General features: G+C 33.3%; 2 protein-coding genes across 2 annotated transcripts in view; one reads left to right on the plus strand and one right to left on the minus strand.

The window, feature by feature from the left end:
• HOOK1 (hook microtubule tethering protein 1) overlaps positions 1-24,538 on the minus strand; it is a 69,357-nt gene that overhangs the window by 29,029 nt on the left and 15,790 nt on the right. Inside the window, exons 4-12 of the mRNA XM_007978538.3 lie at positions 21,373-21,423; positions 20,042-20,174; positions 18,174-18,241; positions 16,354-16,416; positions 12,882-12,965; positions 9,708-9,874; positions 6,323-6,463; positions 5,008-5,209; positions 4,346-4,456 (exon numbers count right to left, since the gene is read on the minus strand). Of these exons, the coding sequence (XP_007976729.3) occupies positions 4,346-4,456; positions 5,008-5,209; positions 6,323-6,463; positions 9,708-9,874; positions 12,882-12,965; positions 16,354-16,416; positions 18,174-18,241; positions 20,042-20,174; positions 21,373-21,423 (1,020 nt within the window). The remainder of the gene's footprint in view (positions 1-4,345; positions 4,457-5,007; positions 5,210-6,322; positions 6,464-9,707; positions 9,875-12,881; positions 12,966-16,353; positions 16,417-18,173; positions 18,242-20,041; positions 20,175-21,372; positions 21,424-24,538) is intronic.
• LOC103224720 (mitochondrial import receptor subunit TOM22 homolog) lies at positions 22,589-23,182 on the plus strand. Its single transcript, XM_038000643.2, has one exon. The coding sequence runs from the start codon at positions 22,692-22,694 to the stop codon at positions 23,043-23,045; it is 354 nt and encodes a 117-aa protein (XP_037856571.2). The 5' UTR covers positions 22,589-22,691; the 3' UTR covers positions 23,046-23,182.

Genomic DNA, 24,538 nt, shown 5'->3' on the forward strand with positions numbered 1-24,538 from the left:
GAATTGATTAAAAACGATCTAAGTAAATGCTAAGTGAAAGAAATAGACCTTAGTATCAAAGACACAAATATAGTTTGAAAACAAAAGGGTGAAAAAAATGATGCAAACAGTAACCAAAAGAAAGATACAGGACTATATTAATATTAAACAAAACAGACTTTAAGACAATACGGTAACCAGAAAAAAGAGAGACATTAGAAAAATCAATCTATCAGGAAGATATAACAATTACAAACATAAATGAATCTAGCAGACCTAAAATACACAAGGTAAAAATTGACGAAATTAAAGGGAAAAAGAGATGATGTAACAACAATTGGAAATATCTGTATCCTAATTTCAATAATAGATAGAACTATACAAAAAGATTCAAGGTAGAATACTTGAACAATACTATAAACCAACTAGACCTAACTGACATATAAATACTTTACCCAACAGTAGAATACACATTTTTTAAAAAATCCACATGGAACACTCTACAGAACAGACCATATGGTAGGCCATAAAACAGGGCTCAATAAATTTAAAAGGACTGAATGTTCTCTGACCACAATGGAATTAAATAAATCAATGACACAAGGAGATTTAGGATATTCACAAATATATGTGAAAATTGAGCAAGACACTCATAAGTAACCAATGTGTCAAAGAAGAAATCATAAGGGAAAATAAATTCAAAAGAATTAAACAAAAATGCAATATGCCAAAACACATAACGTAGCAAAATAAATCCTGAGGCAAATTTACAGCTGTATCTATATTTTAAAAAAAATCAAGAAAAATTCCAAATCAGTAACTTAACTTTCTATCTTAACTAGAAAAAAAATACTTACATACAAAGGAATTTCTGTTCCTTTGCCAATAAATTATTAAAGATTAGAGTAAAAATAAATAAAATAGAGAATAGAAAACAAATTGTAAAACCACAAGTTAGTTCTTTGAAAAGATGAACAAAATTGAAAAATCTTTAGCGAAACAAATCAAGAAAAAAAAAAAAACAGAGAAATTCAAATTACAGAAATCACAAATAAAGGAGAGGATATCACTACTTAGCAAAATTCCCTGGTTTCTCACAGGAATGAAGAAGAAACAACAATAGACAACTGTATGCCAATAAATTAGATAAATTAAATTGACAAATCTCTAGACAGACACAAATTAGTAACACTAGCTCAAGAAGTCACAGAATAGCTGAATAGACCTACAGCAACTAAAAAGATTGAATCAGTAATTTGTTAACTTCCTACAAATAAAGCTCAGGTCCAGAAAACTGAACTCCACAAAAGATTTAAAGAAGAATTAATACCAATTTTCATGAGCTTTCCCAAAACATAAAAATGTGGGAAAGTGTCTCAACTCACTCTGTGTGGCCAGTGATACCAAAACCAGGTGATGGCCTCACAAGTACATTACAAACCAATATCCCTTATAATACCTATGGAAAAATCTTCAATGAAATATTTGCAAACTGAATCTGGCAACATACTTTTTAAAGTATATATTATGAACAAGTTGAATTTATCTCAGTAATGCAAGATCGGTTTAAAAAAAAATCAATGTAATACATCATATTAATATAATAAAGTACAAATACTATATATCATCTCATTGATCCAGAAAAAGCATCTGACACAATCCAATACTCTTTTATAACAGAATGCAACAAACTACAAATAGAAGGAAACTTCTTCAACCTTACAGAGGGCATCCAAAAACAAAAATGAAAAGAAATAACTCACAGCTAATATCATACATAACGGTGAAAAATTCGATGCTCTTCCCCTAAGATCAGAACCTAAAGAATGATATCTGTTCTTTCCACTTTTATTTAACATCATACTGACAATTCTAGCCAGTACAATTTAGCAAGAAAAATAAAAAGTATCAGGATTGCAAATGAAGAAGTAAAACCAATTCTATTTGCAGACGTCCTAATTTTATATATAGAAAATCCTGAGAAACTTACCTAAAAACTATAACTAGTAAACAAATTCAACAAGTCTGGAAGATTCATGATCAATGCACAAAACTCCATTAAATTTCTATATATTAGCAGTAAACAAATCCAAAAATGATCTTGATAAAAGAATTTTATTTAAAATAACAACAAAAACAATGAAACACTTAGGAATACATGTTTAAAAGGTGCCAGTCTTGCACATTGAAAACTATAAAACATTGTTGAAGGACACTTAAGATCTAAATAAATGAAATGATATCCCACATTCATGGATAAGAAAATTAATACTGTTAAGTGGCAACATTTCTAAATTAATCTACAGATTAAGACGTTCTTACAAAAATCTCAGCTGCCTTTTTTTTTTTTTTTTGCCAGAGTTGACAAGCTGATTTTAAGATTCACATGAAAATGCTTGGGAGTCAGAATAACAAAAACAGCCTTGAAGAATAATAAAGTTTGAAAACTCACCCTTTCCAATTTCAAAACTTAACTACAAAACTACAGTAATCAATAATCAATATATGAGTGTGGTAGTAGCATAAGATTAGACATAAAGACCAGTAATAAACCATTAAAAGACCACAAATAAACCCTTACATTTATGATCACATGATTTTTTAAACCTTCTTAATTAATAGAGGTTATTTTCTAAGCAGTTTTAGGTTTTTGGAAAAATTAAATACAGAGTTCCTTTATATTCCTCTTACCCTCTTCTCACTCTGGTCTCCCCTATTATTACTATCTTGCATTTGTGTGGTAATATGTTAGAACTGATGAGCCAATGTTGATACACTGTTATTAACTAAAGTCCATCATTTATACTGTGGTTTACTCTTTTTGTTATACACCCCTATGCATTTTCATTAATGTATAACGACATGTATACACTATTAAAGTATGATGGCCAAGTGATTTTTAACAAGAATACCAAAGCAATTCGATGTAGTAAGAATAGTTTTATCAACTGGTGGTACTGGGACAACTGGATATCAACACACAAAAGAATAAAGTCAGATGCCTACCTCAAACCATATACAAAATGGATCACAGACTAAATATAAGGGCTAAAACCATAAAACTGTTTAAATGAAAAACACAGGATAAATTCTTGTACCTTAGCTTACACAATGTTTTTTTTTACAAACATCACCCAAAAAGGACAAGCAACAAAAGGAAAAACAAGTAACTCTGATCTCATCAAAATGTAATACTTGGTGCTGCAAACTATATCATCAAGAAAGTGGGATGACAACACATAGAATAGAAAAAAAATTGCGAATCATATATGTGACAAGGAACTTGTATCTAGAATATATAAAAAACTATTCCAACTCAATAATTAAAAAGCATATAACCTAAGTAAAACACGGGGAAAGGATTTGAAGAGGCATTTTTCCAAGGAAGATATACAAATGGCTAATAAGTACAAAAAAGATGCTCAACGACATTAGTCAGTAGAGAAATGCAAATCAAAAACACAACGACAGGCCATTTTATATCCACTAGGATAGCTAAAATCAAAAAGATAATAAGTGTTGATAAAGATGTGAAGTTAAGCATGGTTACCATATGACCCATCAATACCATTTCAGCCTATACACTCAAGAAAAATGAAAATATATCTAAATAAAAATTTGCACATAAACATTCATAGCAGCATTATTCATAACAGCCAAAAATCAAAAACAACCCAAATGTTCATAAACGCGTGAATGGATAAACAAAATGCCGTATATCCATACAATGGGGCATTATTCGGCAATAAAAATGATAAAGCACTGATACATGCTACAACACAGATGAACCTTGCAAGAGTCAGTCACAAAAATCACCAAGTGTATGATTACATATTCTAGAAGGACTAGGAAAATCTGTAGACAGCAAGTAGATTAACAGCTGCTAAGAGTAGGGATGAGAGGATTAGAGTGCAGGGTAAATGGTGACCGACATGAGGTTTCTTTTTAGAGTGATAGCAGTGTTCTAAAGTATGATTATGATGATGGTAATACAACTCTGTGAATATACTAAAAACCACTGACTTGTATACCTTAGGTGACATTTATGATACATCAATTAAATCTTAATAAAGCCAATACAAAATTATTATCTATGGTCCTTGATCCCAAGCAACTGACAGACTAGAATCAGAAAATATTCATTGAGACTTATGACCTTGGCTCTATCATTTCATCTACCATTGGGAAGAAAACTTTAAAAACTGAATGAAGATGTAAGTCATTTTTACAAGACACTTCTATGTCAAAAAATTCAATTTGGAGGAAGACAGAACTGGTTGACATCACCACCATTATAGAAACAGCAAGGGCATTACAAAACTAAAAGAACAATGAAATATTCCTTATCAATTATATCTTTGTTTACCTCTTTTTCCTTAAGTAAAGCTTCATGTTTTTCTTCAAGCCGTTTCATTTCAAACGCTAGTGTGTCTGCCCTTTTGGATTCAGAGGAAAGTTTAACGTGAAGATCTTGAACCTAATGTCAGAAACAAAAGGAAAAAAAGTCCTTAAAAGTATATAAGTGCATAAATCTCAACAGTCTTTCAGAATTAAGTAAATGAAAAACTGATTAGGAATAAAATATCTATACTAAAATTGCAGTCTAATTCTAAATACTTGTGGAAAATAACACATAGACAAGAATTAACATAAAATTAAAAATAATCAAATAGTTTAGCCAAAAAAATTAAAAGTCAGCCTCCTAATGTTATTTAGTAAACAGCAAAACAGAATATTTCAGGTTACAGCTCCATTCTCTAAGGCATTAATCCTGCTTACCAGAAATGCTAATAAACAATAAAATCTCAAAAGAAAAAATAATTTCAGAAGGTAGTAAAAAGGTAAAAGACCCAGATAACTCAAACTCAATTATCAATCCTTGAATTAAAATTAAAGAAAGAAATTCATCAGAGTAAGTTCATAGTTTATTACATGGAATGCTTCTCAATTTCTTTACCATTCTTAAGAAATCAAAAGGAATAACAAACTCTTACAATTCTATCAATGAAAAATTAAGATGTTTCTTACCTGCCTTTTGTATGTTTCTAATTGTGTACGTGCTGCATTTGCTTTTTTTAATTCTTCTTCTAAACTGACTGTATTATGCATATACATCATGTTGGTTTCCTGTAAAGTTTTCACCTGTTTGCGAAGGTCATTCAGATCTTGTAGCTTCTGACGATATATCTCAACTGTTGACTCCAGTTTATTTGCTTTATCAGAGGTAGCCCTATAACAATAAAGACTAAGCATTACTGTATATAAACTACTATATACTCATAATTTTACTCTGGCTGTAAAATGAATCTTCCAAACTATCACAAAAAAGAAAAAAGAAAACTAAATGAGAGTGAGTGAGAAGAGGAAACTGTAAACATTGTGAGAACTTTGGAAACAGACTCCAGCCTAAATCCATTTAAAGTTCAACCTCTTTGGTATAAAGCCATCAAAATAAAAATGCTTCACACCTGACACACTAAATTATCAAACTATTTCATATATTAGCATAATGAATAAAAATAATAATTTTGTACATAAAATTAAACAATTCAGCTGCTCTGCAGCTTACAGGCCAACCTTCCTTTGTGTATAACATTCAGCATAGTTTCCTTCTAAGTATTTGACTTACTGTATTTAAGAAGCTGACTAAATTTATAAACTTGTCAGGCAAAGCACTTCCCTTTGGAGCTGTGCTTACCTGACTTAAATATATAAATAAATAAACAAATAAACCAAATCACTTCACTATCACAAGCAGGTCCAAATTAATGGTTACACAAATTTTGTTTCAAATGAGTATTAGGAACTACAAAAAATAATTAAGAAAAATTAACAAAAAAAATAAAGATCACGTGGACAGACTGTTCACTGAGTAACATTTCATAAGAAAAAAGTAAATATAAACTTTATATTGCCAAATGACAATCCTCTCTAAAAGAAAGTTAGGATTCTTGCCTATATTTGATCTATAGTTTATTAAATGTCAAAATATGGATTGAGAATACATTTCCTTACACAAAAATTTCACAAAATATGATAGGTACAAGCAAGTCAAGTTAAACATATCTATAAGTACTCCGTTTACAAAATTTTAATTAAAGGCCTCATTCTGGATTTATGGGTTCTAATGTGAAAATGTCTTCAGAAGAATTGAGTATTATCCATGAACTGCAAGCCCAAACAACAAACATAAAAGAAGTTAAAACTATCAGCCTGGATTAAAAACTGATCAATACTTGACATACAGGAATAATCCTATGAATCCCTGATTAAAATATGAAATAGTTGGATTAACTAAATAGCTCAGAAATGGCATAATTATACTTTTTAAGACATGCTATACCTAAGAACATCTATTTCATCTTTCAGGGCTCTTGTTTCTTCCGCAAGACTAGTCAGTTCATCATTCCTATGCTGGAATTCGATTAGCTGCTTTTCAAGTTCTTCACAGTGAACACGGTAATCATCTTTTGCAGCTTCGAGCCTTAAACAAATAAAAAAGTAAGTATTTATAACTTCTACGATTTGTTATAATTACATAATTATATAACTTGCATGACTATATATGCAAATGCATATATAACACTCAACACAATAAAATATTTGATGATGAATAAAACATGTATCAATAAATGCCAAAAGACTGAAATATCATGGAACATATTCTCTAATAATAAAGGTTAATTAAATTAGAAATCAGTCACAATAAGAAGTCTAGAAAAGCTTTAAATCTTTGTAAATTAAACAACACATTCCTAAATAACCCACAAGTCAAGAAAAAAAATCACAATGGAATTTAGAAAATGTTTCAAACTAAACAATAACAAAAAGACAAGCAATCAAATTTGGGGGACAACACTAAACCAGTGCCTCTCAGTTTTAAAGGTTTATGTTGGAAAGAAAGAAAGGCTTAAAATCAATGATCTAAGTTTCAACTTTAAGAAGCTAGAGAAAGAAGAGAAACATAAATCCAAAGAAAGTATAAAGAAAGAAATCTAAAACCAATAATATAGAAAGCCAATAAAGGATGTTTGAAATATTAAGAAAACTGATGAACCTCTAGCAAGAGTGATCAAGAAAAAAGAAAGAAAACCCAAGCAATATCAGGAATGTAAAAGAGTATGTATCATCACATCTGCCACAGTCATTATAAGGATAAAAAGAGAATATTATGAACAACTTCATGTCGATAAATTCAATAACTTAAATAAAGATATACACTGAATTTTAAGGATAAGAAGAGAATATTATGAACAACTTCATGTCAATAAGTTCAACAACTTAAATAAACATATACACTAAAAAACAGAACTTACCAAACTGACACAAGATGAAATAGGAAATCTGAAAAGCCCTATGACCATTAAAGAAATTAAATTTGTCAGTAAAAATCCACTCACAAAGAAAACCATAGGTCCAAATTGTGTTACTGATAAACTGTATCAAAATTTCAGAAAGAAATAACATTTTTACATAAACTCATAAAATAGAAGAGAGAATATGCCTCAGTTATTCTATAAGACGTAGAAGTCTGATAACAAATCCTGAACAAGACATTACAAGAGACAAAAGTCAGACCAGTATCTATTATAAAGACAGTTACAAAAATTATTTTAAATTATTAACTGAATCTAGTCATATATAGAATAAAATACGAACAAAGTGGTTTATCTCCAGAATGTAGGTTTTTAACATTCAAAAATCAATCAATACATTAAAAGAATGAAAAAGAAAAACTACACCATCTTTTCAAGATGCAGAAAAATCATCAGACAAAACTCAACACCCAATCATGATTGAAAAAACAAAAACAAAAAACAAAAACCTTTTAGCAAGGTGGAAACAAGGGGAATTTCCTTAATCTGACAAAAAGCACATTGAAAAACTCTACAGCTAACACCATAGTTGATGGATCCTAATTGCACATGATCCTTCTAAGACCAGGAAAAAAGCAATGATGGCTGCTCTTGCAATAAGGCAAGAAAAATAAATACAAGACAGAAATAATGAAAGGAAGATGTAAAGTTCTATTAATAGATTAAATGACTGTAGATTCCATAGTCTGTGTTCTTCTAAAATTCATGTTAAAACCTAATCCCCATTGTGGTGGTATTAAGAGGTGGGGCTTTTGGGGAAGTGATTAAGTTATGAGGGCTCTGTCCCCATTAATGGGATTAGTGCTCTTATGAAAGAGGTTAAAGGAACCTAAGGATTCAGCAAGAGGAAACCATCTTGGATCCCTCAAACAGACACTGAATTTGCTGGTGCCTTGATTTTGGAGTTCCCAGTCTTCAGAACTGTGAGTGGTAGATTTTCATTGTTCGCAAATTACCCTGTCTAAGGTATTTTGTTAAAGCAGCAGGAATGGATTTTTTTTTAATCTAAACAAATTACCAGCTCAATAAGTGAATTTAGAAACTCTGCAAGATATAAAAGTTTCAATATATTTAAGATACAAGTTTCAAGATGTAAGATCAAAGTTTCAATATACATCTATCTACAGATTAGCAGCAAATTTTCACAATAATCCTAATTTGCATTCACAATAGCATCAAAAACATAAAATACTTGGGTATAAAATTATACCCAAGCAGCACTGCTGAGTGAAATTAAATACTTAAATAAATGAGACCACATTCATAGATAGGAATTTTCTATAAGATATCAATTATACAACCCAAATCATAATCCTGAAAAGGTTTTTAATAGAAACTGACTAGCTGATTCTCAATTTTATGGGAAAATGCTAAAGACTTAGAATAGCCAAAACAAATTTTGAAAAGAAAGAATGAAATTGGAATACTTACACTACCAGATTTCAAAAGTCATACTCTAAACCACAGTAATTAATATAGTGTCATATAGGCATAAATTTACTAACAGAAATGAAATGAGAGTCCAGAAAAAGATCCCAATTTTAATGGTTATATCATTTTTCACAATAATGTGAAAATAACGTGGCTTATAAGAGAATGTCCTCATTCTTAGGAAGTATGCACTGAAATATAAAGGGGTAAAGAGACATGTGTCCAACTTTCTCTCAAACGGTCCAGATAAAAATATGCAAATTACATGACTATATACAGAGACTGCTAAAGCAAATGGAGAAAACTGGAAAATAAATGTTGAACCTGAGTAAAAGGTGTAAAGAAGTTCCTTGTAGTATTCTTATAACTTGTTTTGTGAGTTTGAAGTTATATCCAAATTAAGTAACAAAAAAAATGTATAGTACAATTAAAGTGCCTGTCCTCAAGGTCTTCTAGTTCAAGGCTCAGTGGTAAACACACAAAAGATAATCAATGTTTATTAAAGGTAAGAATACACGACTTTGTTAAAGAATATACAAGTTAAAATGAAAAGCATCTACTTGGCTTACGATTTACATTTTTTCCATTTATTACAGGGTTACCTATCCTATTTGGGAAACTTCCAATTCTCCCCAGGTTTCAGCAATCACTCCCTTGAACTCCTATTGGCTTTCCTGTGGCCTTGATTTGGTCCTTAACACGTATTTAAATGGTTTTGTTTTTATGTGTATCTCCCACTTCCTAACTGAATCTTAGCCCTGTGAGAGCAGGAACCACTTATACCATTTGGTATTTTCAGGAGCTTAATCAGTATCCTAAAGATGCTTAACAAAGCTTAGTAATTAGTTGTTAATACTGTGACTTTTTGCTACTAATATAATAGACAGAACTCCATAAAATGATTTCCATTAAAAATGCTACCTGAAGTTTTCTTCCTGTAATTGTTCCAGTTGTAACTGTGCATGAAAATACTTTTTTGCAACCACTGTGTTTGGATCATCAAAAGAGCCATCCAACTGGTCAAGTTTTTCATTCATCATCTCATTTTCAGAAACCAGAGAATTCTTTTCATCTTGAAGTGTAGTCACCTAAGAAACAAATACACGCACATAAGCACCAGTAGAAAAAACAAACAAATAAAAACTCTTATTAGAGTCTAGAGTTCAGATTCTAGATCTGACTAAGCCATTAAATAGCTTGGTCTGTCATACTAGATGAGTTCTAAGGATCCTTCTGAATGTAGAATTCAGAGTCTAGGACGTTTAAGTCAAACAAAAGAAATCAAATCAATACACATATGGAGAAAATACAGTAACTATATCTTTAAAATGCTATGCCTGCCTTTGGGGAAGAAAATGTTTTCAAGTCTCTAAAATTGGATGCACAAATGAAACTTCAAAAAATTAATTTGTCTCCCCTTTTAGGTATAAACTAATTTATAGAACGATGTCACCTACTAAGCCAAAATATACACACGTATGTTCAAAGTTATCATGATAGGTTTGGAGTATACAATTGTCAGTCACACATCACATATTCAAGAAATAAGCACATTTAGTTAATGAATCAATAACAAAAAGCTAAGCTGTTTCCATTTGCACATTTAAACTGTTTGCTTATGATTTAAAATGAATAAAAACATCTTAGTATAGAACCACATCAATATCAATACCTGGAGCAACTTTTTTTACTCATATTTTTAAAACATGCGTGATTTTCTCTCCTGGTTCTACTTCTTTTCCATTTAAAAACATCTTTAAAAATGCATAGCTAAGGCTGTGTCTTTTCATAAGGCCAGAAGTTTTACATATGATTAAGAATTAGTTTGAAAAACCATTGATTAACCTTTTCTGATTTCCAATGTATTACTGAACAAGTTTGCTATCCATATTTTCAAAACATGTAATTCAATCCAGTTATGTAAATATGACTACACGTTGACACAAAGAATAGGAAATTAACATCAAATGATTGCCCTGAACATAGTATATAGGCAAGTTACTGTCTTCTAAATGAGAAATACAAAGTCTGGGAAACTGTTCCTGGGCAGACAATATAAAGAAATAACTTTATGTCCCTAAATTCAATGCATGCACCCATGCCTATTATGTAAACTGTTTAATGACTACTATTACCTGCCATGCATAATAATTCAAAGTGATTCAGATACAAAAAAGAATAAAGAGTTTCTGCCCTTAAGACCCTTACAGTAGAAATATAAACAATTATGTAGAAGATGTTGAAGGTGCTTTGATAGAAGTACACTATAGGGTAAGGGTAGGGCACAAAGAAGAAAATATCTCATTCTAGCTTGAGTGTAGGGGCTGTCAAAAAATGACTGACAGAGGAAAAACAACACCCTCAGTCATCAAAACTGGGTAGGACTCCTCTAAAACAGAATAAGACCAAGGGCAAATTTTAGGTTTGAACACCTGGTGAATAACCAATCTTGCTCCTATCCGTATGCTTCAATGTAGCTTCAGAGGCATTTCTGGCACAGACATGAGTAAGGAGGGTGCCAGACAGGCACATTCCTTGTTCCCACCCTAGAACCATGACTCAGAGCGCTGGTCAGGCATCTCCTTCAGCAAGCTCTCATGGTGATAAGTTCCATCTGCACCTGCCTCTGTCTCTCTCTGTTTGGGATTTCTGCACTTTTCACCTAAAAGCAGATCATATACCCTTCATTATTTGTTACAAACACATAAATCTTTAAATGTGGAATTTTGTGTTCTTTATTGAATAAGAATTTCTCAGAAGACTGTACTTAGATCCTATGAGAGAATGGTAATATCTGAATGGCTCAATCTTCCTATGAAGTATTTTACAGGGTGAATATGATCCTATTTAAAATGAACACATTTCAGGTACTTTGCATGTGTTTGAAGGTGTATGTTACAATGTGCAGTTAGGAAAGGTGTGAAGGAGAACAGATTAAATTTCCCCTACTTGAGACACTTACTTTGTTCAAATACAGAGGACTGGTTTCTACGGATGAATTTAGAAGACCTGAATTCCAGTGCTCCCACTGCACTAAGTGACTAGTCACCCTAACCAAGTCTTTTCCTTTTCCTTATTTGCAAATGCTTGAGGGTTAGAAGCATTATCCAGCCCTGTCATTTTAGATATTTACTTCCTCTAGCAAGGATAATACTACCACATCTTTGCTCCTTGCCCTTATACTTTTCAGAGAATCAACTACAAATAGCTCATTATTTAAACAAAAAAATGCCATTTACATACAGCATATTATGAAGGTACACTTAACCTTCTGTACACCTTTTTCTAGACTTATTGCATAATATGCACATTTGTATTTTGATGTAACAGTAACATCATATGCAAACAATATACATAGCACTTCTGTGCCAGGCTCTAAGTGCTATATATATAAACTCATTTAACCCTCACGACGACTCTGGGAGATATATGCTATCATCACTCCATTTCTCAAAAGAAAAAACTGAAGTACAGAATAATTAAGTAATGTGCCTGGAGCAAATAACCAGCTAGTAATATGACCAGGTACTGAATGTAGGTAGCCTGGTTTGACAATCTAACCTCTTAATCATTAACTATCTTGCTCATGCCAAGTTCATTTTAACATACATGTGCATATAAGATTATAAACACACATGTTCATATATTCATACATGTTAGCAAAAACTTGCCGTAAGAGACTACATACATATATATGAACATGTACTTGAATATATTGGTGGGAGAAGTGTCAGGCACCACTTAATACTTTAATAAATTACCTCTATTTAATATTCACATATACAATATGAAGTAGAAACTTTAATTTTCCCATTTTACAAAAATGAAAATGGAGTCCTTATCTAAATAGTTGAAATTCTACAATTAGTAGAGTGATTTTCTCAAAGAAAGTTAAGCCAGCAAATTTCAACTATCAGAGGAAAGTATTTATGAAATTCATGCTTGAATATTCAAGCCTATAACAAATCCTTTTAATGTTCCCTCCATGAAGTGAAACCTAATCTATAAAACATAGTGCCAACTAATTAATTACAATAAAAAACTTCTGTAAACTTAAAGAGGAAGTTTTTCTCAGCTCAGGGTTTTTTCCCGTACCTGCATATCCAATTCTTCACATCTTTGCCTCAGCTCTTCTTTTTCTGCTAGTGCTTCCTGAAGTTCTTCCAAGGCTTTTTTAAGCTGAAATACAAAATGTCCTAAATCTTAGTAAATCGTGTTTTGACACAAATATAGAAAAATAGAAAAAATATACTCTTCTCACAACACACATATACACTGATATGGGAAATTATTTTTTAAATTTACCTATTAACAAATGAGTCTTACAACAGAAAAAGAATTTTACGCCAATGTCCCTGATGAACATTGATGTGAAAATCCTCAACAAAATACTGGCAAACCAAATCCAGCAGCACATCAAAAAGCTCATCCACCACGACCAAGTCAGCTTCATCCCTGGGATGCAAGGCTGGGTTCAACATACGCAAATCAATAAACATAATCCATCACATAAACAGAACCAATGACAAAAACCACATGATTATCTCAATAGATGCAGAAAAGTCCTTTAACAAAATTCAACAGCCTTTCATGCTAAAAACTCTCAAAAAACTAGGTATCAGTGGAACGTATCTAAACATTAAGAGCTATTTATGACAAACCCACAGCCAATATCATACTGAATGAGCAAAACCTGGAAGCATTCCCTTTGAAAACCGGCACAAGACAAAGATGCCCTCTCTCACCACTCCTATTCATCATATTATTGGAAGTTCTGTCCAGGGCAATCAGGCAAGAGAAAGCAATAAAGGGTATTCAAATAGGAAGAGAGGAAGTCAAATTGTCCCTGTTTGCATGATTGTATATTTAGAAAACCCCATCATACCAGCCCAAAATCTCCTTAAGCTGATAAGCAACTTCAGCAAAGTCTCAGGATACAAAATCAATGTGCAAAAATCACAAGCATTCCTATACACCAATAACAGACAAACAGAGAGCTAAATCATGAGTGAACTCCCATTCACAATTGCTACTAAGAGAATAAAATACTAGGAATACAACTTACAAGGAATGTGAAGAACCTCTTCAAGGATAACTACAAACCACTGCTCAAGGAAATAAGAGAGGACACAAACAAATGGAAAAACATTCCATGCTCATGGATAGGAAGAATCAATACCATGAAAATGGCCTTACTGCCCAAAGTAATTTATAGATTCAATGCTATCCGCATCAAGCTACCACTTTCTTCATGGAACTGGAAATGACTACTTTAAACTTCATACGGAACCAAAAAGAGCCCACGTAGCCAAGACAATTGTGGGCAAGAAGAACAAAGCAGGAGGCATCACGTTACCTGACTTCAAATTTTACTACAAGGCTACAGTAACAAAAACGACATGGTAGTGGTACCAAAACAGATATATAGACCAATGGAACAGAACAGAGGCCTCAGAAATAACACCACACATCTACCACCACCTGATCTTTGATAAACCTGACACACACAAGCAATGGGGAAAAGATTCCCTGTTTAATAAATGGTGTTGGGAAAACTGGCTAGCCATATGCAGAAAACTGAAACTGGACCCCTTCCTTACACCTTATACAAAAATCAACTCAAGATGGATCAAAGACTTAAAGGTAAGACGTAGGACCATAAAAATTCTAGAAGAAAACCTGGGCAATGCCATTCAGGACATAGGTATGGGCAAGGACTTCATGCCTAAAACCCAAAAGCAATGGCAACAAAAGCCAAACTTGACAAATAGGATGTAATTAAACTAACGAGCTTCTGCACAGCCAAAGAAACTATCATCAGAGTGAATAGGCAACCTACAGAATGGAAGAAAATTTTTGCAACCTATCCATCTGACAAAGGGCTAATATCCAGAATCTACAAAGAACTTAAACAAGTTTACAAGAAAAAAGCAAACCACCCCATCAAAAAATGTGCAAAGGATATGATCAGAAACTTCTCAAAAGATGACATTTATGCAGCCAACAGACATATAAAAAATGCTCATCATCACAGGTCATTAGAGAAATGCAAATCAAAACCACAATGAGATACCATCTCACACCAGTTAGAATGGCGATCATTAACAAGTCAGGAAACAACAGATGCTGGAAAGGTTGTGAAAAATACGAACACTTTTACACTTGTTGGGAGTGTAAATTAGTTCAACAATTCTGGAAGACAGTGTGGCAATTCCTCAAGGACCTAGAACTAGAAATACCATTTGACCCAGCAATCCCATTACTGGGCATATACCCAAAGGATTATAAATCATTCTACGATAAAGATACATGCACATGTATGTTTATTGCAGCTCTATTCACAATAGCAAAGACTTGGAACCAACCCAAATGTCCATCAAAGATAAACTGGATTAAGAAAATATGGCACATACACAACATGGAATACTATGCAACCATAAAAAAGGATGAGTTCATGTCCTTTGCAGGGACATGGATGAAGCTGGAAACCATCATTCTCAGCAAACTATCGCAAGATCAGAAAACCAAACACTACGTGTTCTCACTCATAAGTGAGAGTTCAACAATAAGAACACATGGGCACAAGGAGGGGAGCATCACACACAAGGGCCTGTTGGGGGTGGGGGCTAGGGGAGGGATAACATTAGGAGAAATACCTAATGTAAGTAACAGGTTGATGAGAGCAGCAAACCACTATGACACATGTATACCTATGTAACAAAACCTCATGTTCTACATGTGTAACCCAGAACTTGAAGTATTATAATAATAATAATAATAAATGAGTCTTAATTTGTTGTCTTTGTGTGAATTATATTTACATGACCTCATTAACATTGAAGGCTATGGTCCCACAGAAGTAAATTTTATGTAAATCCCTGCAAATTACTTTTACAAGTATTAGAGAAGGCATTGTTTAGTTTTATTACAGAAAAAAAGTTTAGAAAAAAACACGGCAAGTTTACATTTAAATAAATTATTTCTTTAAACATTTTCTTTTGAAATACTTCTTGAGATGACTGGTGACAATCATAAACGAAGATGTGTCTAAAAATATAACACAAAAAGTACTTAATGCATTTGCCTCTCCTCTTACCCTTTATTCTATAACCCATACTGGGTTACAAATGGGAGAAGAGTGTCTTTTCCCCCCATAAAACAGTCCTGAAAGAAAGGAGCCTTGAATACAGGGCCTTTGATCTGTTTCTTCAATATCAAGTGAGAGGAGAGCAACAGTGAAAAAAATTACATTACTAGATAAATAAAAACTTAGCAGAGTTTGTTTTTAATTGTCCTCTGTTTTACTGTGTAACCATACAGCATGGTCCAAACTACATTACAAGTGTCAGAAAGAATGTTCAATGTCACTCAACTCTTTCAACATGATCACAAAAACCTCTGGAGACCAACACCACTTCCATTCAATTGGGATCTTGCAGAAGAATCAACTAAATTTCATGGAAGAAAATATTCTTGTATATGCTCTTTTTGTAAGCCTTATGAGAGTAATTGGCAAAAAAACCCTAACATTGCTTTCAACATTTTTCTTCCATACTAAATTACTCACCTGTTGCTCCAATTCTCCAACAGCATCATTCAGAGGAAAGCTCAATATTTCTTTACTCATCAACTAGGAAATTAAAATAATAAAATTAAGTATAACAATGTGATGTTTATGAAGTAAAATATATTTTCTTGAAAGGATAGTAAAATGATTTATATTTAGCTTTTCCTTGCCTTAATTTGAGGATTCTTAGAACACTATTCAGATAAAAACTTTATTGGAGGTTTAACTTAATAACACAAATTCAAGCATATTAGTGAGGACACCTAAGTAAACTGTGCTTTAAATACATAGATATATTCAAAATACTTGTGTACTGAAGAATTTCAATACAATTTCTAAAAGACATATTACTGATGAAGAGTGAACACATTAAATAATTTTAAAAGGGATTCGTAAGTTAATACTTTTTAAATGCAGCCTTTTTGAGAAGTCATTTTAAAAGTAGAAGTTACGATTATATGAAAAAAAATCCTGTAAAATAACTCTTTGAGATGAAAGGCAGATTTACTTATGTACAGGGACGCTCTGAATCCAAACCAACAATGCAAACTCAGGGAGTACAGACTACCAAAGTCCTGTATGATGTCTCCCTCTAAGTCATGCCCCTTCCAAACTCTGCTTTTCCTGAGGTCTCCTCTGCACTCCATCTCAGCCTTTTAAGCTGATATTAAGAATCAACACTGCATCACATTAATTCTGAATCCTTCCTGGCTCCACTTACATAACTAGACTAGCTTTAATCCAGCTTCCTGGCTCTAAAACCTAAGTATCACCATATTTGCTCACAGATCTAACATTTTGAAAATGCATATGGTATATATAAATGAAAAATTCAGGAAAGATTATCATAACTGGCAGAAAAAAAAAGAAAAAAGAAAAACTCCTGTCAGGTCAGAGACTGTTTATCCTGCATTTCCTGTTTAGCTGAAGTTATTTAAAGGAAGGGTCCCCAACCCCCAGGCCACGGACTGGTACCAGTCCGTGGCCTGTTAAAACTGGGCTGCACAGGCCGGGCGCGGTGGCTCACGCCTGTAACCACGCCTGTAATCCCAGCACTTTGGGAGGCTGGGGCGGGTGGATCACGAGGTCAGGAGATAGAGACCATCCTGGCTAACACGGTGAAACCCCGTCTCTATTAAAAATACAAAAAATTAGCCCGGCGTGGTGATGGGCACCTGTAGTCCCAGCTACTTGCGAGGCTAAGGCAGGTAAATGGCATGAACCCCAGAGGCGGAACTTGCAGTGAGCCGAGATCACACGCCACTGTACTCCAACCTGGACGATAGAGCGACAGAGTGAAACTCCATCTCAAAAAAAAAAAAAAACTGGGCTGCACAGGAGGTGAGCGGCAGACAAGAGAGCATTATTACCTGGACTTGTCACTGTCAGATCAGCAGCAGCATTGGATTCTCATAGGAGCAAAAACTCCACTGTGAACACTTCTTATGTGAATCTAATGCCTGATTATCTGAAGCGGAACAGTTTCATCCAAAAACCTTCCCCGCTCCTGCCACCCCGGTTGTATGGAAAATTTGTCTTCCACAAAACTGGTCCCTGATGCCGGAAAGGTGGAGGACCACTGATTTAAAGAGACTTGATAATATTAATTTATTAACTAGCTTTTAAAATGTAAAGGTACTAAAATTGGGCTTAAAGGCCTTTTAAAATATTTTGAGGGGTAGAAAAGGAAGACCTGCTAGCTAAGGGTAAGTAAGCCTACAACAAAGAGCAAGTTTTTAAAAAGAAAAGTATAAAGTATTAAAAGTTTTATATAATTTGGTTTCGGATTTTTATACTCATAGGAACATGATATAACTTACCTCTTGAATAGCAGTCATGACCACATGTTGAACTGACTCTTCCAGTGTCATTATATTTTGAATATGTTCTATGATTTAAAAAAATCAAATCTGAAAAAAATCTACTCTTTACATGTAGTACCTCAGCCATCAAAGTAACAGACTATAAGAATTCATTTAACCACAGATAATCCTTTATGTAAATACATTATTTGTCTACCAATATGTCTTCCTTCCTCACCAAGATAAACTGAGTATTGTTAACCAAATGAGTTCATTCTTTCAAGACTGAGATGGTTGCAGTCAGTACCTTGAAATCATTTCAAAAATCAATTAACACGGCAAAGTACAAAAGTGTGAAAACTTTTAAAAAGTTATGTATCTAGGAATCGAATTCCTTTTTAAAATGGGACAAAATTGCTCAACAGTGCTTAGAAGTAAATTATGGAAATATTACATATAATATTAAAATTTGTAGGACACAACAAAATAATCACTCTAAGGCAAAAGTACCACTTAAAATGTCAATTATAGCTTAGAATAGGAACAGCTGATTAATTCACAAGAAAAACGAATGAGATAAAAGAGGACAACAAAATTAAGTAGTAAAAACAAAATAGAACCAAAAGTTGGCCCTTTGAAAAAGACTAGTAAAACTTACAAACCTGGTAAGATTAATTAAGCAAAAATAAGTTACAAATAACCAGCAATTAAAATATTAACAAAGCATTAATCAATGAAAAAATAAAAAGAATCACAATTACAACAAAAAATTACTAGATTTATAAATAAATTACTACTTGTCAATTTGCGATTAAATATTTAGAGAAGTTTTAACCTTCCATGAGCTAATGTACATGCTTTTATGAAAAACCCAATATACAGATCTTTAACATTATTCATAAGCGAGAAATAAAAGCCTATAGAGAAGTGCTGGATTGTCCTAGAAAAAAACTTCTAGTAAATAGTAGAGATGGACTAATATAAAAATTATCTGACACCTAGTCACTGTCCTTTCATAAGTGATAAACTACAATTAATTTCATGTATTTTGTTTTATTTTTCTCCTTTCGGAGTTTGTTAGTAAATTTATCCCAACTTCTATCCTTTCTCCATTAGACAATGTTGAATGTTTTCCAAACCTGGCTTGAAGTATTTTGCATTTTGCAAACTTAAGCACTCAACATTATTCTTTCATAAAGGTAGTGTACTAAGAACAAGTTTGGATGAATCATGCAAAACAAACAGCAGCGTCAAAGGTCTCACCACCCAGACAGATTCAAGCCCTCAAGGGAAGGAGGTCTGGGCCTGTTCAGTTCATCATTTATCATTACATGCAACCAAATGTGATCCTTTTGTACTCAGAAAAATATGTATCACTGTGTTTGGATATACCAATATAATGTATCAATTCCATTTATATCATTAGACCACTTATCTGGAGGATATATTGGACAGATACGCTTCTGAAAAGAGCAGACTATTATCTGAAGAAACCTGAATTATAAATTAGTAGCTGAATATTTATTTATGAAAACTGAATCCACATAAAGTTCTTACATGTAAAATAGACATAACGTAGCAAATGAATAAGTACAATTTTTATTGAATATCTACTAAATTTTATTTACTGGCTATATATTAAACTAATTAAACTAAAAATACATTTAATTTAGCCACTGAATATGAATATCAGAATCCAGGTACAAACAGGACACTCAAGATATGCCACTTTTCAATGACAGAGTTGGGCTAGAATTCAGACCTTCTGGTTTACATTTCAGAGTGTTTTCTGCCAAGTTTTAATAGTACACTTCAATGCTAGCTTGTATAGTAATGTAGATTGTTTCTAGAAAGTAGAAATCCTCAAATAATTGAAATTCACTTACCTTGCTTCTTTTCACAGTTGATCGCACAACCTAAAATAAGCTGGAGCAACCTCCCAAGCTCCACTGGATCTGAACATTCAGTTATTTGGTTTAAATCAGGGACAAGTGCTTCTGAAATCTGCTGCCCCAAAAACTACAATATTAAAATAAATTAGATCACTCATTTATGTCGGCCGCATATAATTTGCTACATTTAATATTGTTACAATGAAAAATTATAGATTCATGAAGAAACTAAGATAAACTAACAAATGACAAATCAATAATTATTGATTAAAACCAGGTAGCAATGTTCAGGCAACATTCCAAAATTCTGAGTAACCAACTGAAAGCACTATACTCCCTTTTGGTTTCACATCAAATATCCTTTGATTCCACTATCAGAGAGAAGAATTTAATTTAAGAAGCACTTGGCCTAGTCTACTATGACAAAACTTATTCATATCCATTAAATAACAAGCTTATGTTAAGCCAAAGAATATTAATAATATTTTCATATATAATCAATTAACAGAGAAACACAATGTAAACCACTGCACTTTTACAAATGAACAACAAATCTAATGGATTTTTTTTCCTGGTCTTATCTTTCTTTTTCTTATTTTTTACCTGATTAAAATGGTTCTTGGCATTAAAAAAGCTTCAAAATTAGTTTTAGGTATTTAATAAATTGAAAATTTTTAGAGAGTATTAAACATTTTTGGGAGAAATTACAAGTTTAATTGTGTGACAACTTTAAAAAATAGAAACAAAAATTCTTCAATGGCAAAGTCATTCAAAAGCTGCCCATCATTAAGCAATAAACTCTCATATCAAAAACCCTACTAGAGAACTTGTTATGATGCTGAATAAGAAAAAAACAAACTGTTTTACTAATGTACTATCTAAAGTGACTTTATAATACTACTTTCATTTTGCATTTTTTCCAACTTACTTGTATGAGCATAATCTCAGTTATGTCTTTGCTATTGTTTACACTAGGAAGAAATGTCAAAATAATGCTTTAAATAGAAAATTACTTCAATTAAAGTCTACTTTATAGTATTGCACAAAATCAAATTATATTAAAGATGAAGGTAATTCTACTCGAAAATAATCAATGTGGAGAGTATCAATACCTAAGCAATGTTATCTTACAAATCAATATATCTAAGCTTAAGCTTGTTCATTTTCACAAATGAATATTCCATAAAAATGGCAATAAAACATGTTCCAATTATGACTTACATTCCAGTAAAATATTATAAGCAAACAAAACAAGTGATTTTTCAGTCTTAAAGTAATTTTCATATAGCATTTTGCATTTAAACAAAGTCAGATGTTTTTCATACCTCATGATAATAACTCATAATTCCTTGAAGAACCTTCTTTAAATTACTGGCCTAATGTGAAAAAAATAAGAGATTCTTATTTCAGATTAATAATGAAAGAAAAGTTATGCCAGCATGAAAGACAATAAAAATTCTCCCCTAATTAAAAAGGACAACAAAAACATTATAATAGAGTTCTGTAAATACAAACACACAATGCTTTTTAACCATCAGAGATTTAATCAGTGTTTAGTTAAGTAAGGTGATTCTATTTAAAGTGCGCCACAATGAACCCAAGGGACAACTTTAGAAATTTATATACGGGCATGTCCACCTCCAGTCATGAGCAAGTTAACTGGATTTTGATTTTCTTTCCTGTCACTAATAACTAGAAAACAAGACAAAATACATTAAACAATTGTTTTCAAGCTTTAGACAAGTAGTACAGAACTCTGCTTTCTGAAAGAACGAAAACAGAAAATGAGCCCTACACTAGTACAAGCTTTCTGTCTTGAGGCAATTTTCAGACTACAGCGTAGGGAAGTGGAAACCAAACCAAGCCTGCTGAAGAGACAGACATCAGAAGTTCAGGAAGGCCTGGGCAGTTTGAATTTGCAGGGCAGACAGATGAAAAGATGGGAGCTACGGAAAAAGCGAGCTCTGGAGATTTGTGTAAAATGGTTCCTTTGACTCTTTGGCTAAATACCAGTTTGCATGTGGATGGGTGAAACTCAATGTTCTTTTCAAAGAAATAACAATCCAGGGAACTATAAACTGAACCATTCCCAAAGATTACATAGGCCAAAAGATTTTTGAAATTCTCACTAGCCAGAATGAAGACACCATGCTACATGCACAAAGCATTCACTAAAGACCCCAAAAAGGTCACAGTTTAGTAATGGGTCTAACTTAGTCCTAAAGGAAAGAATAACTTTAGCTCTGCCCCCCACCACAGCCAAAAATAGGCCTTTCAAAGATCAAACTGATTCCAAGTACCTTAGCTGCTTGCAAGAACAAAATTCAACACTCCTCAAAAGAATATACTTAATTGGGAGGCCAGGTGGGTGGATCGCCTGAGGTCAGGAGCTCAAGACCAGCCTGGCCAACATGGCAAAACGCTGTCTCTACTAAAAATACAAAAATTAGCCAGGTGTGGTGGCGGGCACCTGTAATCCCAGCTACTTGGGAGGCTGAGGCAGGAGAATCACTTGAACCCGGGGGGCGGAAGTTGCAGTGAGCTAAGATTGCACCACTTCACTCCAGCCTGGGCATAAGAGCTAAACTCTGTCTTGGAAAAACAAAACAAAACAAAACAAAACTTAAAAAATCAGCACTCAGTCATGGCTGCCGCCGTTGCTGCTGCCGGTGCTGGGGAATCCCAGTCCCCGGACGAATTGCTCCTGAAAGGCGATGTGGAGAAGCCTGACGAGGAGCTGGAGGAAGACGACCATGAGGAGCTAGATGAGACCCTGTCGGAGAGACTATGGGGCCTGACGGAGATGTTTCCGGAGAAGGCCTGGTCCGCGGCCGGAGCCACTTTTGATCTTTCCCTCTTTGTGGCTCAAAAAATGTACAGATTTTCCAGGGCAGCCTTGTGGATTGGGACCACTTCCTTTATGATCCTGGTTCTTCCCGTTGTCTTTGAGACTGAGAAGTTGCAAATGGAGCAACAGCAGCAACTGCAGCAGCAGTAGATACTTCTAGGGCCTAACACGGGCTCTCAGGAGGAATGCCAGGGGCTCTACCCTCACTTCCTGGAAAGATCTAGATTGTTACTGCTGTTTGAGCTGTCTCAGTGGGATAAGTTTGAAATTCAAGTGTTTGAACTGCTGATTATTTGGAATTTTTTTTTTTTTTAACTTTGGCACATTGATCTATCTAAACCTGGTGGGGAGAATTCTCCCCACACTGTCTCATGGAAAGACTCAACTTGCAACTGTGCCCTCCACACTATCCTTACTTCTATCTTCACTCTGATACCAGAGTGCAGCCATGCAGACGGTTATTCCTGCTCTGGCCACCCCACTCCTTTCACCAAATTGCTCCTAACTGGAAGATGTCACTTTCCCCTCATGGGTAGGAACCGATGTCAGTGGGAGGGATGTGCCCCTGACCATTAACGATTGCCTTTTTTATTTTTTATTTTTATTTTTAAAAAGAATGGAACTGTTGGGGAGGGACATGCACGCAATGTGAAAGATAAAATGCATTATACCGATAGTGTAAAGTGGCCACTATGAATCCCTCTGTATGAGAGGAGGGAGGCTGGCTGCAGCTTCAGCCACAGAATGGGGACTGTGGAAGACAGATCAGGAGTTCATTTCCCCTGCACAGTTTGGTTGTTAGACCTGTGTGTGTGTTTAAAAAAACGGAAGTCAGTGCTCACTTTTTGTATTTAAATATTAAAAATGATTCCAACTGAAAAAAAAACAGCACTCAGTAATAAAATTCATAATATCTTGTGTAAAATTAAAAATTACTACACAGAAAGCAGAAAAATGGGGAGCAAAATTAAGAGAAAACTCAGTCAATACACATGGGTTCAGAAATGAAAGATAAAAGAATTGAGAGACAATGTTAAAACTTCTAGTTTAAAGATGTTCAAGGATTTGAACAAAAACATGAACATAAGAAATAAGTGTTTTACAATAAAGAATCAAATAGAGATTGTCAAACTGGATAAAATCGTAAGACCCAACTATTAGGTGTCCACGTGAAACACTTTCAATAAAAAGACATAGGCAGATTAAAGGAATGGAAAAAGAAATACTAATGAAAAATACAGTCATAAAAAATCTGTAGTGGCTACATTAGTATTAGACAAATTTGATTTCAAATAAAAGAATATTACCAGGGATAAAGAAAAGCATTTAATAATAAGTGAATTCATTCAAGAACACATAAGAAATATAGTGTGTAATAAACTTAATAACAAAAATTCAAAATACATGAAGTAAAAAACAAAAAAAATGCAAAGGAGAAATCAACAAAATCGAAATCATCACTAGAGATTTAAGGGCCCTCTTCAGAGTCTATACTATACCATACATATAGGATAATAAGAGAAAATATCAATAAAGATGTGAAAAATACCACTATCAACAAACTTGACAAATTCTATATTTATATAACAACTGTAGAATGCATGCTGTTTTCATATACACATAGAACATTCACCAAGACAGAC

Source organism: Chlorocebus sabaeus, chromosome 20 (genome assembly GCF_047675955.1).
Source record: "Chlorocebus sabaeus isolate Y175 chromosome 20, mChlSab1.0.hap1, whole genome shotgun sequence".
Taxonomy (NCBI): Eukaryota; Metazoa; Chordata; class Mammalia; order Primates; family Cercopithecidae; genus Chlorocebus; species Chlorocebus sabaeus.

Bases quoted from the DNA above. Each gene is read 5' to 3' on its own strand.
- LOC103224720 (XM_038000643.2), top strand. From the start codon at position 22,692: ATGGCTGCCGCCGTTGCTGCTGCCGGTGCTGGGGAATCCCAGTCCCCG.